Genomic DNA, 17,401 nt, shown 5'->3' on the forward strand with positions numbered 1-17,401 from the left:
CTTTCGCTTCCGGTTTTGTTCCCGCGCTGGACGTGAAGGAGGCGTCGGGCGTCTTTTGGCGAGTCGCCCGCGCGTGAGCAACCGTCTGCTCGGCCCGGGCTGGGTGCCAGGGACCGTGCTAGGAGCTAGGGGAACAGGTCGGTGGAAGACACAAAACCCCACGGGGCACGTGCTTTTGGGCCGGGGGTCAGCCCCTGAACTAAATGTGTGAGTGAAGAGTTTTCCAAGGAGAGAAATGCTAGGAGGAGGAAATGGAACGGGAGTGGGCTGGCGGGCTCAGCACGGGCCTGGCCTTCACAGTGGGTGGCCGGACCTCCGTCAGGGAGGGCCAGGAACCGCAGCCCTTGAGAAGGACGGAGAGAGACCCGGGGTGGCGGATGAGGACCCGGAGCCTAGCGTGGGCCCCGCGGGGAGGACGGCGGGCAGGACGGGCCGTGTGCTGGGGTGCCCTGGGGTGGTGGGAGGAGGAGGGGGAGGAGGCGACGCTCTCCCCTTCAGACGCAGGCGTGGTTCCGCGTCCAGGCGGCGCGAGTGGTGGGTAGCGGGCACTGGATCTGGAGGTCAGGCGAGCTGTCTGCAGGCTGGGATTGGAGCGCTGCCGAAATCCTGACACCTGATGGAGTAGCCAAGGGGGTGGGCGTAGGCGAGAAAGGGGAGCCCCCGGACGCCCCAGCGGTGACCCGGAGGTGGAAGAAGAATCCGACAGAGACCGAGGAGGAGGAGGAGAGCCCGTGAGAGCCTGGCATCCTGAGGCAGGCAGTCCCGAGTTTCAAGGAGGAAGGAACACGCAACTGTGGCACATCCTGCTGCTGAGAATGACAAGGACAGCCGGGGAGTGCCTCCCCCGTGCACCTGCGTGTCTACACAGCGTCAGGTTCTGTTGTCTCCCCTCTCCACCGTCAGCAAAGCACCGCCTCACGCTCCCCTGCCCAGCTCACGTCCCTCGCGTGGCAGCCAGGGCCACCCTTGTGAGTAAGGCGCCCGCTGCCCTCAGAGCCTCCCTGTTGCCGACCGTTGCTTTGGGAGCCCAGGAAGCCCCTTCCACCCCTCCAGGCCCAGCCTCTGGCCCTTCCTGCCTCCTCAGGGCTTGCTGGAGGAGAGGCCCGCTGCATGACCCCCAGGCCTTCGCGTCTCCTTTGAAGATTCAGCCCCCTCCTTCGGGGTCACCCGCCTGTCGCTCCCCAGAGGACTTTTCCCTTGAGTGCGGGTGCACCCCTCCCTTTCTGTCCATCTGTTTGTTTCCTTGTGCACGGCCCTCGGAACGCGAGCCCCCTGGTGACGTGTGTTACGTAGCGTATGTTATCTACCTCTTTGTGTAGGCTTTATGTAAGCTATTCCCAACAAGCAGCCTTCACCTGAACTTAGGGTTCATGAAAAAGGAAAAAAAGTCTCTTATTATATAACCTTGATTGATTTAATGAAGCTGGTATTTTTCTCTTATGAGTAGCAAACCTAGTCATCATTATCTCCTCAGTAAGGGTTAGAAGAATTAGCTATTCATTTACATAATTTAAGAATTCTAGCAAGAGTTGGCGCATTTCTGGCATTATATTTATTCTCATACTGTGGCATTTCATGAAGCTGCAGGTGAAGGTGAAAAGGCAAGCAGCAACCAAACATCTCTCTCTCTGTAAAGTTCTGTGATTTACGTCCGCTGCATTTATGGAATTGTTGCTTATGACTTGGTACAAGTGCATGTTTAGTCTCTGGGGGTGGGAACGCTTTGTCCCTTCGGCTGGTGGCTCCATGGTGTCACTTAATTATGCAAGTGAATGAGCTGGGGCTTCTGCTGAGGTTTCTCGTGATCCTTCCCACATAATCACCTGGTGTCAGAGCCATCTTCATCCCTAAGCGTAGGCCCCTGCCGTGGTCGGCTCAGGCTGCCATGACAAATGCCAGGTATTGGGAGGCTTGAAGAACAAACGTTTCTTTCCTTGCAGTCCTGGAGGCCGGGAGGCCCAGATCAAGGCCTGGCAGGACTGGCCTCTGGTGAGGTCCTTTTCTGGCCTGTGGAAGACTGCTTTGTGCTTGACAGCCCTTTCTCTGAGGGAGCACAGAGAGCACACTTTCTGGGGTGTCTTCTTGGTGGGCGTGAATCCCATCTGACTGGGCTGCCATCCTGATGTGCAGCCTCCTTGGCTTCCTGGGAGGCCCTGCTTCTAAGTACAGCCTCTCCAGGGCGGGCTTCAACACATGAACTTGGGGGCAGCATTCAGGGCATCACACTGACATCGTCTGGAAAAGGATGCGATAGGATCGGACACTTGGGAACGGAGTGAATGAACTACATAAGCAGTAATCTGCCACCTTGTGACAATCCATTTAGAAACCATTTTGTGCTTTGATTTTGTTTACCTGGAGGAAGGGAGCGTAACCCTAAATGTGTCGACGGGATATTTGAGCCCTAGAACCTTTCACAGAAAAGAATGAAATAAGAACAAGGAATGTTTCCTTTATTCATCCGTCACTCACGCGTTCTTTTGGCAAATATTTGTTGAGCACCTCCAGGCACTAGGCACTCCCTACTCTTGGGGCAGGATGGTGGCTAGACAGTTGTGGCCCTCATCCCCAGGCTCCAGAGGCCTGGTGGCCATAGTCACGTGGCCCTTAAGACACCTCGAGCCCCAGCATCATCTGCTGTACCTCTGGGATGTTGGTATTAACCATCCTGGAGCGGCTGTGAAAATGAAACGAAAAAAAGTAAGCAAAAGGCCCGGGACAGCCACTACGGTCTTGGAGAAGGACAGAGCTGGGGACTGTCCCTGCCTGACTCAGAACTTCCTGAAAGTGACAGTGTTCAAGGCAGTGTGGTGTTGGCGAAGGAGCAGCAAGAAGGTTTGTGCCGCAGGAGATACAGCCCAGGAGAAGACCCATGAAAGAGCAAAGCAGCACAGTGGGGAAATGTCTTTTCAGTAAATGGTCCCAGCACAACTGGACATCCACGTGCCGAAAAAGCCAATCTAGGCACGACCTTCCCTTCACAAAACTAACTCAAAGTGGATCTCAAACCCATATGTAAGATGCAAAACTACGAAACTCCTAGGAGATAACAGGAGAGCATCTAGATGACCACGGGTTGACCACGACCTCTCACCCTCAACACCAAAGACGTGATCCAGGAAAGAAAGAACCGATCAGCTGGACCTCACTCGAGCTAAAAATTCTGCTCAGTGAAAGACACTGTGAAGACAATGAAAACACAAGCCACAGACTTGGAGAAAACACCTGCAAAAGACACATGCGATAGACTGTCATTACACGTACACAAAGAACTCTTAAGATTGAACACTAACAAACACTAAGAAAACAAACTCCCCAATTAAAAAACAGGCCAAAGACCTCAGCAGATGCCTCACTAGAGAAGATATACAGACGTCAAGCAAGCCTGTAGAAAGATGCTCTCTGTGACGTGTCACCAGGAAAATGCAAATTCAGGCAACAGCCAGCAGCTCCACAGGCCTTCAGAAAGGCCCAAGTCTGGAACACGATGGCACGACTGCTGGCGGGGATGCAGGGCATCAGGAGTGCTCGTTCAACGCTGGGGGGACGCGGAGGGGCGCAGCCGCTGGGAAGCCAGTTGGAGAATCTGCACAGAGCTAATAATGCATTCTTGCCGTGAGCCCACAGTCCTGCTCCTTGGAGCTCACCCGGAGGAGCTGAAAACGTATGTCCACGCAGAAGCCTGTGCACGAATGTTTCTGGCAGCCTCATTTATAATTGCCAGAACCTGCGAGCTGTCATTCAGCTTGCGGGTGGGCGAATAAACTGCGGCACATCCAGGGGAGTATCATTCAGTGCTAAGAGATGGACGACTGAGTCACGAGAAGACACGGAGGAGCTCCACGCGCCTGTTGCTAAGTGCCAGAAGCCCGTTTGAAGGCTCCACCCTGTGGGACTCCGAGTTGGTGACTTCCGGAAAGGCAGCACTGGGACAGTGGAGAGGTCAGTGTCGCCAGCGAGTGGAAGGCACAGAGGACTCTTAAGACAGCAGACACCTCACGAGACGCTGTGATGGGGAACACGCACCCTCACACATTGTCCAAACCCGCAGAATGTGCAGCATCAGGAGGGACCCTCGTGTCACTGTGCACCGTGGGGATACTGACGTGTTAGCACTGGGCCACCCTCCGACCGTGGGGTGGCCGTGCCTCGGTGGGCGGGAGACGTGTGGGCAATCTCTGCCTCTTCTGCTCAGCCTTGCCCTACAAAATAAAGTGCATCTAAGCCAGTGCGTGTCAAGAGCGCCGGTCTGTTCTCTGCACACAGGAAGCAGTGATTTTAGCACCGTTACATACATTGCTACTAACTGGACCTTACCATGGGGCACATTGGAAGGGCTTGGCACAGGATAGGTTTAAAGGCTTCCTTGCTAACTAACTGGTTAATTAATCGAGGCTTCGGGCGACTGTGGAGATGCCTTTTTTTTTGGACTTTGCAGCGCCACCTCTTTGTTTGATATCTGGACCAAGTACGCCCCCCGGCTGCCGGCTGACTTCTACCACGAGAAGCTGCTGAAGGTTGGGGACAGCCTTTGCCAGATGAAGGTGAGAGCCCTTGTTGCCTGCCGATGGTTCGTGAATCCGCTATTGGGTGGGACACTGCTCCTGGTCGATGTGTTTTCTGTCCTTCGGAGAAAACAAAGGAACACATAGACAGCGCTAGCGAGGCGCAGTCAGCGCAGCAGGGCTCGCATTTTAGCAGGTCCTGAGCCAGCGGCCTCAGGGTGTGGGGCACAGCAGGAAGCACTGAGTCACCCTGTCCCTGCCCCAACAAAGGCGCTCAGATGCCGCTTCCTGTTGCTGTTCATGCACGCCCTTGCTGGGGGACCCTCCGACTCCCTCCTCTCTCTGCTCCTGGGTCATCTCTGTTTCTAGGCCCATCATCTCTGATCCAGGTTTCCAGGCCCCGTCATCTGCGTTCCTGGGTTCCCAGGCTCTGTCCTTTCTGCTCCTGGGTACCCCTCATCTCTCACCTTGGTTCCCAGGCCCCTTCGTCTCTGTTCCCAAGTTCCAGGGCTCTGTGTCACTGGGCCCCATCATCTCTGTTCCTGGGTTCTAGGGTCCTGTCACCTCTGTTCCTGTGTTCCAGGGCCCTGTCATCTCTGTCCCTCCCTCCCTTCCTTCTTTGTTTTGAGCCTAGGAGGTATCAGAGGAGCAAGAATCCTCTCCATCTGTCTGACCAAGTATGTGGGTATGGTGGTCTGGGGATGGTGACTTTTGGACCCGGATTTTAGGTGTATGTAGGAATTACCACACCCAGCACCACAGTGAGTGTTGGCACCTTTGTGGTCACGGTGGTCCCCATCTCACATGGGCTTGTTGGGAAGGGACCTGGCTGTACATGCACCATGTGGCACAGCGTCTGTCCTGTGCTGTGTCCTTAGAAAATGCCGGTGGTGGTAACAGTAGTAATCATTGTGCTCAGTGTTGACACTCCAAGGAAATATATGACTATTACTCAGTGTCAAGACTGACAAGTAAATGGCATTTTGCAACTTGAATGAAGTTCTCTCTTTATTCCAGGAATACAAGCTGGCCCTTCTGCAGTGCTATGGGCGGTATCTTCAGCAGTTCAACCCTGATTTTGATGAGAATAAAGCAGACGTGAATCAGTTCAAGGCGGTCTTCTTCCCAAAAGGCCTTGGAGATAAAGCTGCCGGCCTCACGGTAGGATGACCCAAGCAGCTGGGCTCGCTGCACTCGTGATGAGCTCGGCAGGTTGTCCTTCGGGGCAGCATCTATGTGTCCCTTGCTTGCCACGTGCTGAGTTGCTGAATCACTACTCTCGGTGCTGGGTGACAGCGTGAACTCATTGGGCTTTGTCAAGAGGCAGTGGAGGTTGGGGCACCATGACCCCTCCTTCCCCTAGCAGGCAGGTATTGCTATTGCAATAACTGATATGTGTAGAGTGCGTTTTGTTCACAAAGGGCTCTGGAGAGCATATTTGATCCTTACAATACCTGAGTTCGGTGCTATTATTATTCCTGTTTTACAGGAGAGAGGAATAAAGCTTATCACACTGTTAGTGTAGAAAAGTGGGTCTTGAGATTATACATAGACCTTTTGATACAAAATGAGATCCTTTACGTCTGCGGTGCCAGGACTACTATGCAACTGTGCCACCCCGCCGCTGGTCGGGCAGTTCCCCTGGGCTAGGCAGCCATGTTTGTTGTGGAAACCATCCTTTTGCACTGAGTCCCAAGAGGCGCTGCTTACAGACCAGGAACCAGAAGCTTACTTGAGATGAAGAAATCAGCCCACTTAAAGCAACACAAGGCTGGTGTCTGAATCCCAACCAGTCTTACCCCAAATCTTTGTTATCCCAAACCTGATGACCATTCAAAGCCTTGGAACGGCATGCGGTTTATAAGCAGAAGAGTTTGAGGCACGCGTGGGGGAACCACTGAAAGGTTCAGCTCGGCTGAACTATGGGTGCCCGAATGAGCATTCTGGGCCATGCGGGCTGGCGCATTGCTGTCCTAACTAACATTTGTTGTTATTAGTGCACCCATGGTGGTGCACATGCACGTGGAGGTACTCAGGAAATGTTTATGCAAATGACGATAACGACATCTGAATCAATGAGTAGCTTCAAATGCCACCGAGTGAGCTTACAAAAATCTCTCAGTTCTGTATTCTTGGTCATGGGGTTTTCGTTCTCTCTTTTGCTCTTGAGTTTCTTTGACTAAAGAGGGCTGGCCTGAACCCCGTGGCTGCTTTGAAGAAGCTGCCACACCCTGCCTCTTTCTGGACCAATCTAAGACCTCCATTAAGCACAGCTGTCTTCATTGTGCGAAATGCCCTCCTAAGCTGCGTGGCCCTCACGTATGTTCTTGTTTATACTTTCCCATGTGTTTCAGTTTCATGCTCTGAGTGGCAAAAACATGTGCACCTACCAGCTGGTCTGCGACGGTGACGCCAGCCTGCGGAATGAGGAGTCTGTGACACGGTGTCTGCACGTCCTGTCCTCCCTGCGGCTCATCCTGCAGGCGGCCCTACCCCAGGAGCACCTGTGCTGGATCGTGTTCAATGGTGAAGACTACTGTCACTTACTTCTGTTGTCTTTAGAGCGTTAATTCAGAGCCTTGGTTGGCGGTAGCCTGGTTGCCTTGTGGTTTGAAGTAGACCCACCTTGTTTTACGTGTGTGTTACAGTTTGGTTTGTAGTTTATAAGTAGGGATTGATGAAGCGTAGCTTTGGGTTTTGAGGAAAGGGCTGGACGCTGTGGGAATAATTGCTTTCGGGTGTGCAGAAAGCAGGGCCGCCGTCAACACGTAGACGAGAAAGGTCGAAGGGCTCCTTGCGCATTAGGCCGATCTGCACATTGCCCGTCTACTGGTCCCTCCTCCCCCACTGTGGGAGACCTTCTCCTATAGGGCAGCCCTCTCCTCCTCTTTGTCCTTGAGTGAGGAGCTCTGAAGAACACACACACATCTTACATTGTGTGTCTACACAAATGAATCCTAGCTATAAACAGGTAATGTGCTTTTCTCTGTTTTAAAGTAACAGTGTGTTGCCTACGGCAGGGCTGTCTAGATACTATAGTCTCTCAAGGGAGATAGTCACAACAGGGTGTTTGACCTGCATACAACCAGGGCCTGATGACTTCAAGGGAAGTGCCTTGATTTCCCACTCCATGGCAACTGGAAGTCTTGTTTTCCAGCCGTTTCCTCTCTCACCCGCCCCAAATTGTGCTCTGACATTTTGATTGAAGTTAGATTTTAAATTTGCTCCCAGAGATGAGGCCAGCTTTGCCGAAGTTTTTTCAATCCAGCGATAGCTGAGCTTTTGTGCCTGGTCATCCTCAAGAGAGTCCAAGTTCCCTGGTGGCCACAGCCACCTCTTCGCTGAGTGACTCCTGTGTCTTAGCAGGGGCAGCAGTTCTGTGGGCAAGAGGTAGTGACACACCCAAGAGCCAGGCCTGGGGTCAGGCCTTGCTTGGGGTAGCCGCGTGAGTCCCTGTCCTTATCCCTCTTAAGATCGCAATCCGCCCCATAGTCTATTCAAACTGTTTCTGTATCTATGATATCCTTTTCTGAGTGTGTGCCTTTAGAATTTTAAATACACAAGACATAGTGCTGTGGATCTTATTGTTTCCTGATGTATTTCCCAAGGAATACTGTGGTTTTAGAATCTCACCAAGTTCCTGCATGCGAATCCAGCCTGCTGACTCTGCCTGCTGGGTGGCATGCCAGATCTCCCTACAGCCCTCGGGATGGCTCCCGGCTCACCCTGCCTCCCTAATGGCACAGAGCATCCTGCAATGAGCATCTCTGCACATCTCCTTTTATGGGCCCATGCGAGCGTTTTCCGGGATCTGTGCCCAGGAGTGAAATTGCCAGGTTGCGGTCAGTTAGTTCCACTGACTACTGTCCCTATTTAACTTATTCGCCTGCAACTTACTGAATGCCCACGATGTGCCCAGCATGGCTCTGGGTGTTAGGGACACAGAGTGGACAGCAGACAGAAACCCTGTTCTCATGCCTGCTCCTACTTTAGGGATGAGGACCCAAAACCAGATGGCTTCCGTGGTGATGAGCTCCGTGGGGAGTACAGGCCAGGGGCAGGGAGGGTGGGGCAGGCTGTGAGAGGACAGTTGAACCCTGGGAGTCCATGGCATGAGGGGAAGGGCTTTCCACCTGGGAGGGTAGTGAGTGCAAAGACCCTGAGGTTTTGACAACTTGGAATTTACGTAGTCAGAAATACACTTGTTTGAAAGGTCAAATGGACTTATCAAGATACATTTGACCTTTCGGTGAGACGCCCTGTTTACTTTCAGTGGCCTATCTCACATACACACCTTGTTCCCAAGGCATTGAACCAATCTTGGTTCTTTTATGAAATCTAAGTAGGTGTGTGGATACTGGGTCATACCTTACTTCTCAGCTAGCCTGAACCCACCTCATTTAGATCCTTCAAGGGATTATTTTGATGGTGGCCGTCTTTCTCATTTTTATTTTTATTATTTTGAGACGCAGTCTTGCTATGTTGCCCAGGCTGATCTTGATCTCCTGGGCTCAAGCAACCTTCCTGTCTTGGCCTCCCAAAGCACTGGCATTGCAGGCATGAACCACTGTGCCGGGCTCAGTGACCGTCTTTGATGAAAAGGAGTCATGTGACCAGTCAATAAACTCGTATCAGGGATTTGGTTCAAAGCGAGACAAATGTCCAGAAATGTCCTGAGATTATGAGGCTTGAGCCCGTGTTCCTCCCCACACGGTTCATGCTCAGCCTGGCTTCTGCAGGGGAAACTCGTGTGCCCTGCCAAAATCCTGAGCCGTCAGAGGACGGGGCCGTGGTCAGACACACGGACCAGAGCGGGAAAGGCACCTTTGGGAACACGGAGGCCGTTGTCACCCTCAATGCCGGCTCCGGAGGCCCTCAGGCCGCTCTCCTGTCCTGGCATGTTTGTCCTGGCTCCTGGCTTGCACCCGCCCCACGTGTTCTGTGGCCTCCCTGGGGGACTCTTCCTACAAAGAAGTAGTTATGCAGTTTTATTTGTAAAGATTAAGAGCAGAGGTCAGCAAAGCCGGGCTGAGTTGTGTCTGCTGGGCAGGAGCTGCCCCGATTGAGTGGCTTTTCGCCAGCGGGTCCAAGTGGGTGAACAGCACCACATCCTGGCAGCTGTGCGGCACCATGCGTCCCCGCTGTGAGGGCCCACCGCGTCCTCTGCGAAGGTGATGGTGCTAGAAACTCCTGTTTAAATTGTATCTGATAGTTTTTGGTTACTGGTTTGTGTCACTCCTGTTTATTCTGCTTACAGTTGTGTTTTAATCAAGGGAGAGAGGCTTAGTGCAGATGCTGTTTTCTTGGAAACTTTTACAGTTTAAACAGCTTAGGATCCGTAACTGTCTTATGGTTAGGCATATTAGATCAGAGATTTTGTGGAAAATATTTAGACCACCTCTCATTAGAGTCACATGCCTCCTTGTCACCGTCTTTCGGGTATGTTTACAGCTTGATAAGGTCCTTTGTGTACAGAGTACGGTGTGGTGGTGTGTCCTCACCCCTCCCCGTCCTCCATTAATGGCCGGACACAGAAGCATGCTTGGGCAATGTGACCTTCCATAGGTGTGGAAGTGCTGGTTTTCGCTAGAGTGTGTGTAAGGCACAACTTCACAGTGGGGTAAGTAAGCCTGCAAAGCGATGTCCTGGGATCTGTTATGCAATTATGAGGTTTTTGTTTTTTTTCCCCTGAGGATTGTGCCATGCTGAATAAAGATGTATTCCCATCTTATCTGGAGATAACTCTTTCGTATTCTGACCACAAGAAGACCATGGGAACTAATAGTATTTTATATGAATTAATAAAACCACAGGGGGCATCAGTTGTGCCACTGAATTCATGCTTTTGTTCAGCATGTTTCAAACTTAAATTGTCTTTAAGATGAGACTCAGAGATTCCTGTGTTGACATATTGAAAGCATGGCCACAATTGTTTTATTTTTATTTTTTGAGTTGGAGTCTCACTCCGCCGCCCAGCCTGGAGTGCAGTGGCACATTCACGGCCACCACAGCCTCGACCTGCTGGGCTCTGGTGAGTCTTCTGCCTCTGCCTTCCAAGTAGCTGGAACTACAGGCACGTGCTACCATGCCCAACTAATTTTTTAAAAAAAAATTTATTGTAGAGACAAGGTCTCACCAAGTTACCTGAGCTGGTCTTGAACCCGCGGGTTCAGGCAATCCACTCGCTTCAGCCACCCAAAGTGCTAGGATTACAGGCTGAGCCACTGAGCCCGGCCCATAATAGGTATTTTAATGACTTTTGTCTGCAAGTTAGATGTTATGCTGATTGTGACTTTCTTGAACTTTCTCACGGGGTCCCTAGTTTTGGTAGTGACAGACTTAAACCCGGAGCCTGGACTAGAAGCCTCACCACTGACTGCAGCTGCTCACGCTCTTTTCTCCATGCAGGTACCGTTCACATTTACACCATCTGCAGAAAACTCATGGCCAGAGGTCAGTCTTCCAAGGTACGAAACGTACTCGTGAAATGTCGCCCTGTGTTTCCCAGCTCTTGTTAGGGCCTTCGTTGCACAGGACACTGAATGATAAACAGAATGTTCCATGAATTACACCAGGTAAAATTCAGTGTGTAGATGTTACCTGGCTTTATTTTTAGTTTTATTTTAATAGTGATCGTGTGTAAAAAATAGTGATTGTGTGGACAATAAGCTATTAATGGAAAGAAAGAGAGATCCTAGATGGGCGGGTGTCGCCTGCTGTTCCTTCTTTCAGGCAGCTGCACTGTCACCCTTGGTATGAGCGTACATCTGGGGACCATCTCCAGGTAGGGGGCATCTGTGGTTTTACGCTGCTGTAAGGGGCAGCTGGGGCTGAGGGTTTATGAGGAAGAGAGCTCAGCGGCTCTGGCACCTGCTCGGCCTCGAAAAACTTGAACTTGAGGTGGCGGGCGGCCAGGGCACAGGTATGTCCCAGGAGAGAGCAGAAGCAAGAGGAGGAGGAGGGGTAGGGCACACGGACAGCGACAGAGTGGGAACTCACTGGCTATTTGATGACGGCACCTGCCCAGGGACCCAAGCACCTGTCACCAGGCCCACCTCCGGCCCTGGGACTGTGGCTCAACGCGAGCTCTGGAGGGACCAGCATCTAACTCTGTCCTAGGGTGACCGTCCGTGAGGCTGGCCCAGCGCCGTCCTGGCTCGACCTGCTGTCCTGGCGTGATTGCTAGCCAGGCCCCTTGCTCTCAAACGTGTCCTGGTTTGGGTGATGATCCGAGGTGACTCTGCTTGCATTCTGCCATGGGGCCTGGGCTTTATCTCAGAGCGGTGCCCTGGATCCGGGGCTGTGTGCAGGTTGGGTAAGCTGTGCATCCCAGGCACGAGATGCAGGCAGGCGGCGTGTGATAATGGGGTTCCTACCTGCTTGAGGCCATGGCTGACACTTCTGCTGGCTTCTCCGACTCTCCCGTGTGTCATGTGAACTTGACCTACAGATGGTCCTGACTCGACGTGCAAGCCCAGATGTCCTGCTGAAGGGAACTTGCACACTCTGCCACGCTGGGTGTCACCCAGGCCCGGCTTCAGGGTGCGGCTGTGCTGGTCTGCTGTAGTGTTTGCTGCCAGGGCTCCCGAGTGCAGCGCTGTCTGTGCTGGCTTTACACTGTTGGTATCTGGGCTTGTTTACACTGAGAGCATTTTAACCTGAGGCGATGGTCGTGTTGAAAGAATTCTTACAACCTGTGTGAGAATACCTTTCTTCTCCGGGTAACTCAAGTTTGTCTCTGGCAAAACAAGGCGTGAGGAGGCTGGTCTGTGGTCCCAGGCTTGGGGGTTGAGAACTCAGGACCCCTGGGCTGGCGGTGGCTGGGCGGTTGGCGCCCGAAGGTCGGGATGGAGCTCCTCCGGCTTGTTCAGTGTAATACATTTCAGGAAGATTAAGACTTTTCACGCAGAAGCTCCCCAGCCCTGCTGGCAAAGCTGATTCCTGGGCCGAGGCTGAGACTGGGCTTGGAGAGCTCATTTGATGGAAGCGAGCTCTCGCAGCCTTCCGTGCCTGGGCCTCCAGGGCTCTTGAGTTCTGGGCCGTCACAGCAGGAGCCAGAGGGGATGCAGAGCTGGGTCACCGGGCCCTTGGCTTTGCCCAGACCAGCCCGAGCTCTCATTCACGAGGGGCCCAGGCATGACTATGCCCAGGGCAACTCCCGTCAGACCTGTCCTGTGTGCTGTGTGCATGGGCAGGCCCGTGAGGCGGGCAGGGCATTGCCGTCTCTGGCACCGTCGGGTGGGCTCGTCCTCGCGCTGGCTCAGGGAACCCTCACGCCTCACACCCACACCCAAGAGAGCTGCTGTGGACTCCACCGTGGGGAAGGAGGCCGAGGCTGAGAAGGCGCCCTGCCAAGGCCGTGCCTTCAGCCACAGGAGTGCCAGGCCAGAGCCAAGCCTGTGCGCTGGCACTCGATGCTCGGGAGCCAGCGGGCCTGTCGAGGAGGGACTCCCAACGACTCCCCTGCTTTGGTGGGGAGCTGTCGGGAGGGGCTGGTGTCTTCTGATCTGACCCTGTATTCCTGGAGGGACCCGGAGACCAGGGCGCACTGGGCCCTTCCCCAGCTGGCACCATGCAGGCTGGGGCTAGTTACCCGCATGGGTGCAGAACAGGAAGGCCGGGCCTCTGGCCTCCTTCCCCAAAGACGCTGGACAGTTGTCGCTGGTAGGGAACACTCCTGTTTCTTGCGAGATGCACAACTGCAGATGGAATCCTTGGCAGCCGTGAACGAACACACCCAGGAGACGATCGCTCTCTGCTTCATTTTGCCAGAAAACCCACATCCTTTGGTAAACGTGTGGCTTGGACACTGAGAGCATTTTAACCTATGTCCTGCGACATAAACGCGGGACCCTAGGACGGCACGGCCAGTGTAGACGGGCCTCTGGTGCCACCCCGTGGCTGAGCTGCGAGCTGCACCCGCACCCGAACGGCCCGGCTGGCCTGAGATTTCGGGCGCAGAGATCACCAGGTGGTTCAGAGGCTTTCTTTTCCTTTGAAGAATCTAGTCCTGCTGTATCACAGAGTTTTTAAAAATGAATACAGCTATTCCTAGTTGTTAAGAGTAAGGAAGAGTGCAGCAATGGAGTCCTTTTGTGCAAGTGGCCTTCTGTGTTTAAACCTGTGTTTTTCGGGGCCGAAGTAGTTTCCTGCGATCCCCCGCCACTCGGGCCCTCCACCCCAGCCGAGGTCCAGGCTGCTCTGTGTAGGGGAGGAGTGGGCGTGGGCTCAGAGACCCGCACCGCAGCCCCGCTGTGTTCTCAGAAGGAGCTCAGCTTCCCGAAGTCGGGCAGGCCACGGGTAAGGTAAGGTCCCTCTGGCCTGAGAAGCTGTGACTGTCTTCCACTGGGCTCTGGAGACAGACCCCAGCATAACGTGAACAGCTGTTAGCTGAAGCCACTTTTATTTTGAACCTCGAACTTTCTCACAGCAGGAGTCCTGAGGGATTTTGGAAAGGGGAATTTATGCATGGGTTCATTCTGAGCAGCCCAGCCTACAAGCATCCAAACGCAAAGCCCCAAGTAGGGATTGTCAGGGGTCGCTGACTGGAGGAAAACCCAGGAGGCGGGTGGATGTGAATGCCGCCTTGGCTCTCAGTGAGGTCGGGTCGGCAGACACCAGAAACACAAGGACTCATCCCAGGCCGACGTGGCGAGGCCCAGGGTCCTGTGCCCTCCATTCCGTGGTCCTCTGGTCATATGCTTCAGGGGTGTGGCGACCTGGGCAAACCCACAGGGCCCAGCCACGCTGGAGGAGGGCCGTGCAGTCCCGTGGGGGACGGGGGACTTGGGGTGTGAGCCTGGAGGGAGCGAGGAAGGGGCCGGCTCATGGGTGCCCCAGTCTCTCTTGAGGCGGCAGTGTGGAGTTGAACCTTGGGCCATGCTGCTGCTCCAGAAGGTGAAAAGAGGGCCGCCGACCCAAGGTACCAGAGTGGGCTGTGTTTCAGATGGTGGAGTGTCTGCCGTGGTTAGCGTTGTCTTCCGTGCACGGTGCGTTCCTTGCTGCTGGAGGTGGAAGCTCTTGGAGAGGGATGTGGTGGGCTCCGGTGACGGTGGTGGGGCGATGGAATTTGGACGGCCTTTCAGCCCCTGGATTGTGTGATTGCTTGAAATATTTCCATATTTAGCACCATAAACTGGGAGTTTTTTTGTTTTTGTTTTTTTGGTCACAGGCTGGAGTACAGTAGCATAATTGTGGCTTACTGCAGTCTCAAACTCCTGGACTCAAGTGATCCTCTTGCCTCAGCCTCCCGAGTAGCTGGGACTACAGGCACATGTCACCACGTCAGCTAATTTTTTTTTTTTTGTAGAGACGGGATCTTGCTATGTTGCCCTAGCTGGTCCTGAACTCCTGGGCTCAAGTGATCCTCCCGCCTCGGCCTCCCAGAGTGCTGGGATTATAGGCGTGAGCCACTGTGCCCGGCCCAGAGAAGACCAGTCTTTCTATGAAGGCCAGTCAACAAATATTTGTTGCACGTCTGCTCTATGCCAGAGGAAGTGCTAGGTGCTGGGACACCTTGGGAGCAACACGGAGTCCCTTTGCGAGGGATGGCGCTGCCCTGGGTGAGCTTGTCACAGCCCCGTCCAGCCCGGGTCTGCCTCCAGCAGTCTTCCCCTCTGCACCAGGACTGCCTGGACAGTGGGCGCCTGGCCATTGTGCCTCTCCTTCCTCTTGGACTTGTGCAGGGCTGTCGCGCCCGTCTCAGGGGCGCTGCCGTGGAGGCTCCAGACAGGGGACATCTGGATGGCACTCGTACCCTGCCTGTTTTGACTGAGAAGTGCCGTTAATCTCCTTTGGTTCCTATATGCGAAGCTGGGTGTGTTTGATCTGCCTTTTCAAGCAGGTCTGTTTCTTTCCTTGGTGGTGTCCTCGTTTACCCAAGGACTAAGTTGTCATAGGAGGGGGGGCTTTGCTCTGTTGTCTGAATCTTTTGTTATTCTTGGAGGCTCTGGAATGCTTGCGAGCTCTCCTGGGGCTGGTTCTGCCAACTGGAGGGCTGTCTGCGGAAGTCCTTGAGTGAAGGGGGTGTCTGCCGCGATGGCACTGTCCTTGGTGCTGGTGATACGAACACGAGGCAGATGTCACGGTGCTGTTTTGCTGTCACACGTGTGAGAATGTTATTGCAGCTGGATGTGACAAATGGTGTCTGTGGATACAGAGTATCTGTGGGTAATGGGAACACACACAAAACACGATTGCAGAGATGGAGGTGAGACCAAGCCCCCTGCTCTCTAGGGACTTGTGGAAAGTCAACGTCCAGTTCTCTTCTCCTCCTCCCCTTCCTTCTTTCTCTTCACTCTCATCACCAAAGCCAACACTCACTACGTGCCAGTCACTGTTCTACACCTCGAACACGCAATTACTGAATCCTCAAATGTTCCTGGAAGGTGCTTCTGCGACCCTGACTTGCGCCCAAGAGCATGAGGCCCGGAGTGGAAGTGTGCTGTCAAGCGCACCTGCTGGTCGTGGAGGGGGTGTTCCAGCTGGTCTCACAGGCTGGGGGGACGGCAGGGGGAGCAGAGTCCTGTGGGCTGGGACCAGCAGGCTTCCTGTGCGGTGGAGTCTTCTGGAGCAGCTGTCAGTGTCGATGTGAGATCGAGAGCAGGGGGACGCGATGGCGGGGTCTGGCTCAGGAGATGCCAGTGTGAGGAGGTGTTCGATGGCCAGGAGACACGCGAGGAGGTGTCCAGTGGCCCCGGAGACATGAGGAGGTGTCCAACAGCCAGGAGGCACGTGAAGTGAGGAGGTGTCCCACGGCCCAGGAGACATGTGAGGAGGTGTCCCTTGGCCAGGAGGCCCGTGAGGCCGCCTTGGCTGAGGCTGATTTTCCACGGACTGAGTTTGGAGTGTGACTTCTGAGATGCTCAGCTCCCAGATTCTGATTCTTACCCCGGGGTGTCTCTTATAGTCATAGATGGAGCACAGGCCTCGTTTCCACTACTTATCCTGAATCCAGGGAAAGGCAATGCCATTCAACTACCCGGGATACCTACAGCCAAATGTGCTGTGTCCTGGGACAGGGTTTGGGAAGCATACGTCAGAAAACACTTCCCCGTGGGTCTGTGGGAAGAGTCGTTCGGCTGGAACAGCGGGGCTGGCCTGTACTCCCCCAGCCGGACCGTGGGAGAGGGCTCCTCCTCCTGCTTTTGTTTCAAGTGGCCCTTGGGAGGGATGGCGCTGGTGATGGGCCCCACGGATGGCGTGCACACGTGTCTGGTTCCCGTGACGGCGCTGTGGTGGTGTGAGACAAGACTCATCTTACTGACAAGGAGCCCGAGGTCTGATGCGGCCCGATGGTGCAGCTGGTGGGGGTGGAGCCGGGCCGGGGCCAGGCCTGGGGACGCACCTGGTCGGCCTCCGCCGCCGTCCCTGCCTCCCACACCAGCTGCTTTCAGAAGGGCATGCTGGACCCGGCCTGTTGGCAGCAGCTGTGCTGTTGGCATCAGGTTCCGCCCTGGATGCTTGATGAACGCCATGAAGATGGCGAACAACCTCAGGAGTGAGGGCAGGCGTTCTAAGAAGGCAGTCTTGAGTTCTCGGAATTATTCTTTCACTCTGTAAATGCTCGTCTTTTTTCTGGGCTTGTCGTTTATGGGATTTGGTTTAGGGAGCCAGCAACTTGTGCTCAGAACTTAATTATGTCAAATAGGCCAGGTGCCGCAGAATGTGAGCTGTGATCGCACTGCTGCACTCCAGCCTAGACAGCATAGTGAGGCCCCATCTCTACACAAAATAAAAATAACTAGCCAGGTGTGGTGGTACATACCTGGAATCCCAGCTACTTGGGAGCCTGAGGAGGGAGGATCGCCTGAGTCCAGGAGGTGGAGGCTGCAGGGAGTCATGATCATGCCACTGCACTCCGACCTGGGTGACAGATCGAGTCCCCAACTCCGTCA

At 54.1% G+C, this 17,401-nt stretch overlaps 1 protein-coding gene across 1 annotated transcript in view; it reads left to right on the forward strand.

Moving 5' to 3' along the window:
* Positions 1-1,575: 1,575 nt before the first annotated feature.
* LOC103251919 (cilia- and flagella-associated protein 54-like) overlaps positions 1,576-17,401 on the forward strand; it is a gene marked incomplete at its 3' end in the record, with an annotated part of 107,347 nt that continues 91,521 nt past the window's right edge. Inside the window, exons 1-5 of the mRNA XM_021708815.1 lie at positions 1,576-1,601; positions 4,439-4,544; positions 5,523-5,666; positions 6,860-7,031; positions 10,914-10,972. Coding sequence (XP_021564490.1) covers positions 1,576-1,601; positions 4,439-4,544; positions 5,523-5,666; positions 6,860-7,031; positions 10,914-10,972 — 507 coding nt within the window. The remainder of the gene's footprint in view (positions 1,602-4,438; positions 4,545-5,522; positions 5,667-6,859; positions 7,032-10,913; positions 10,973-17,401) is intronic.

The sequence above is a fragment of the Carlito syrichta genome, unplaced genomic scaffold, assembly GCF_000164805.1.
Source record: "Carlito syrichta isolate Samal-C Ts95f unplaced genomic scaffold, Tarsius_syrichta-2.0.1 Scaffold149072, whole genome shotgun sequence".
In the NCBI taxonomy this organism is placed as follows: domain Eukaryota; kingdom Metazoa; phylum Chordata; class Mammalia; order Primates; family Tarsiidae; genus Carlito; species Carlito syrichta.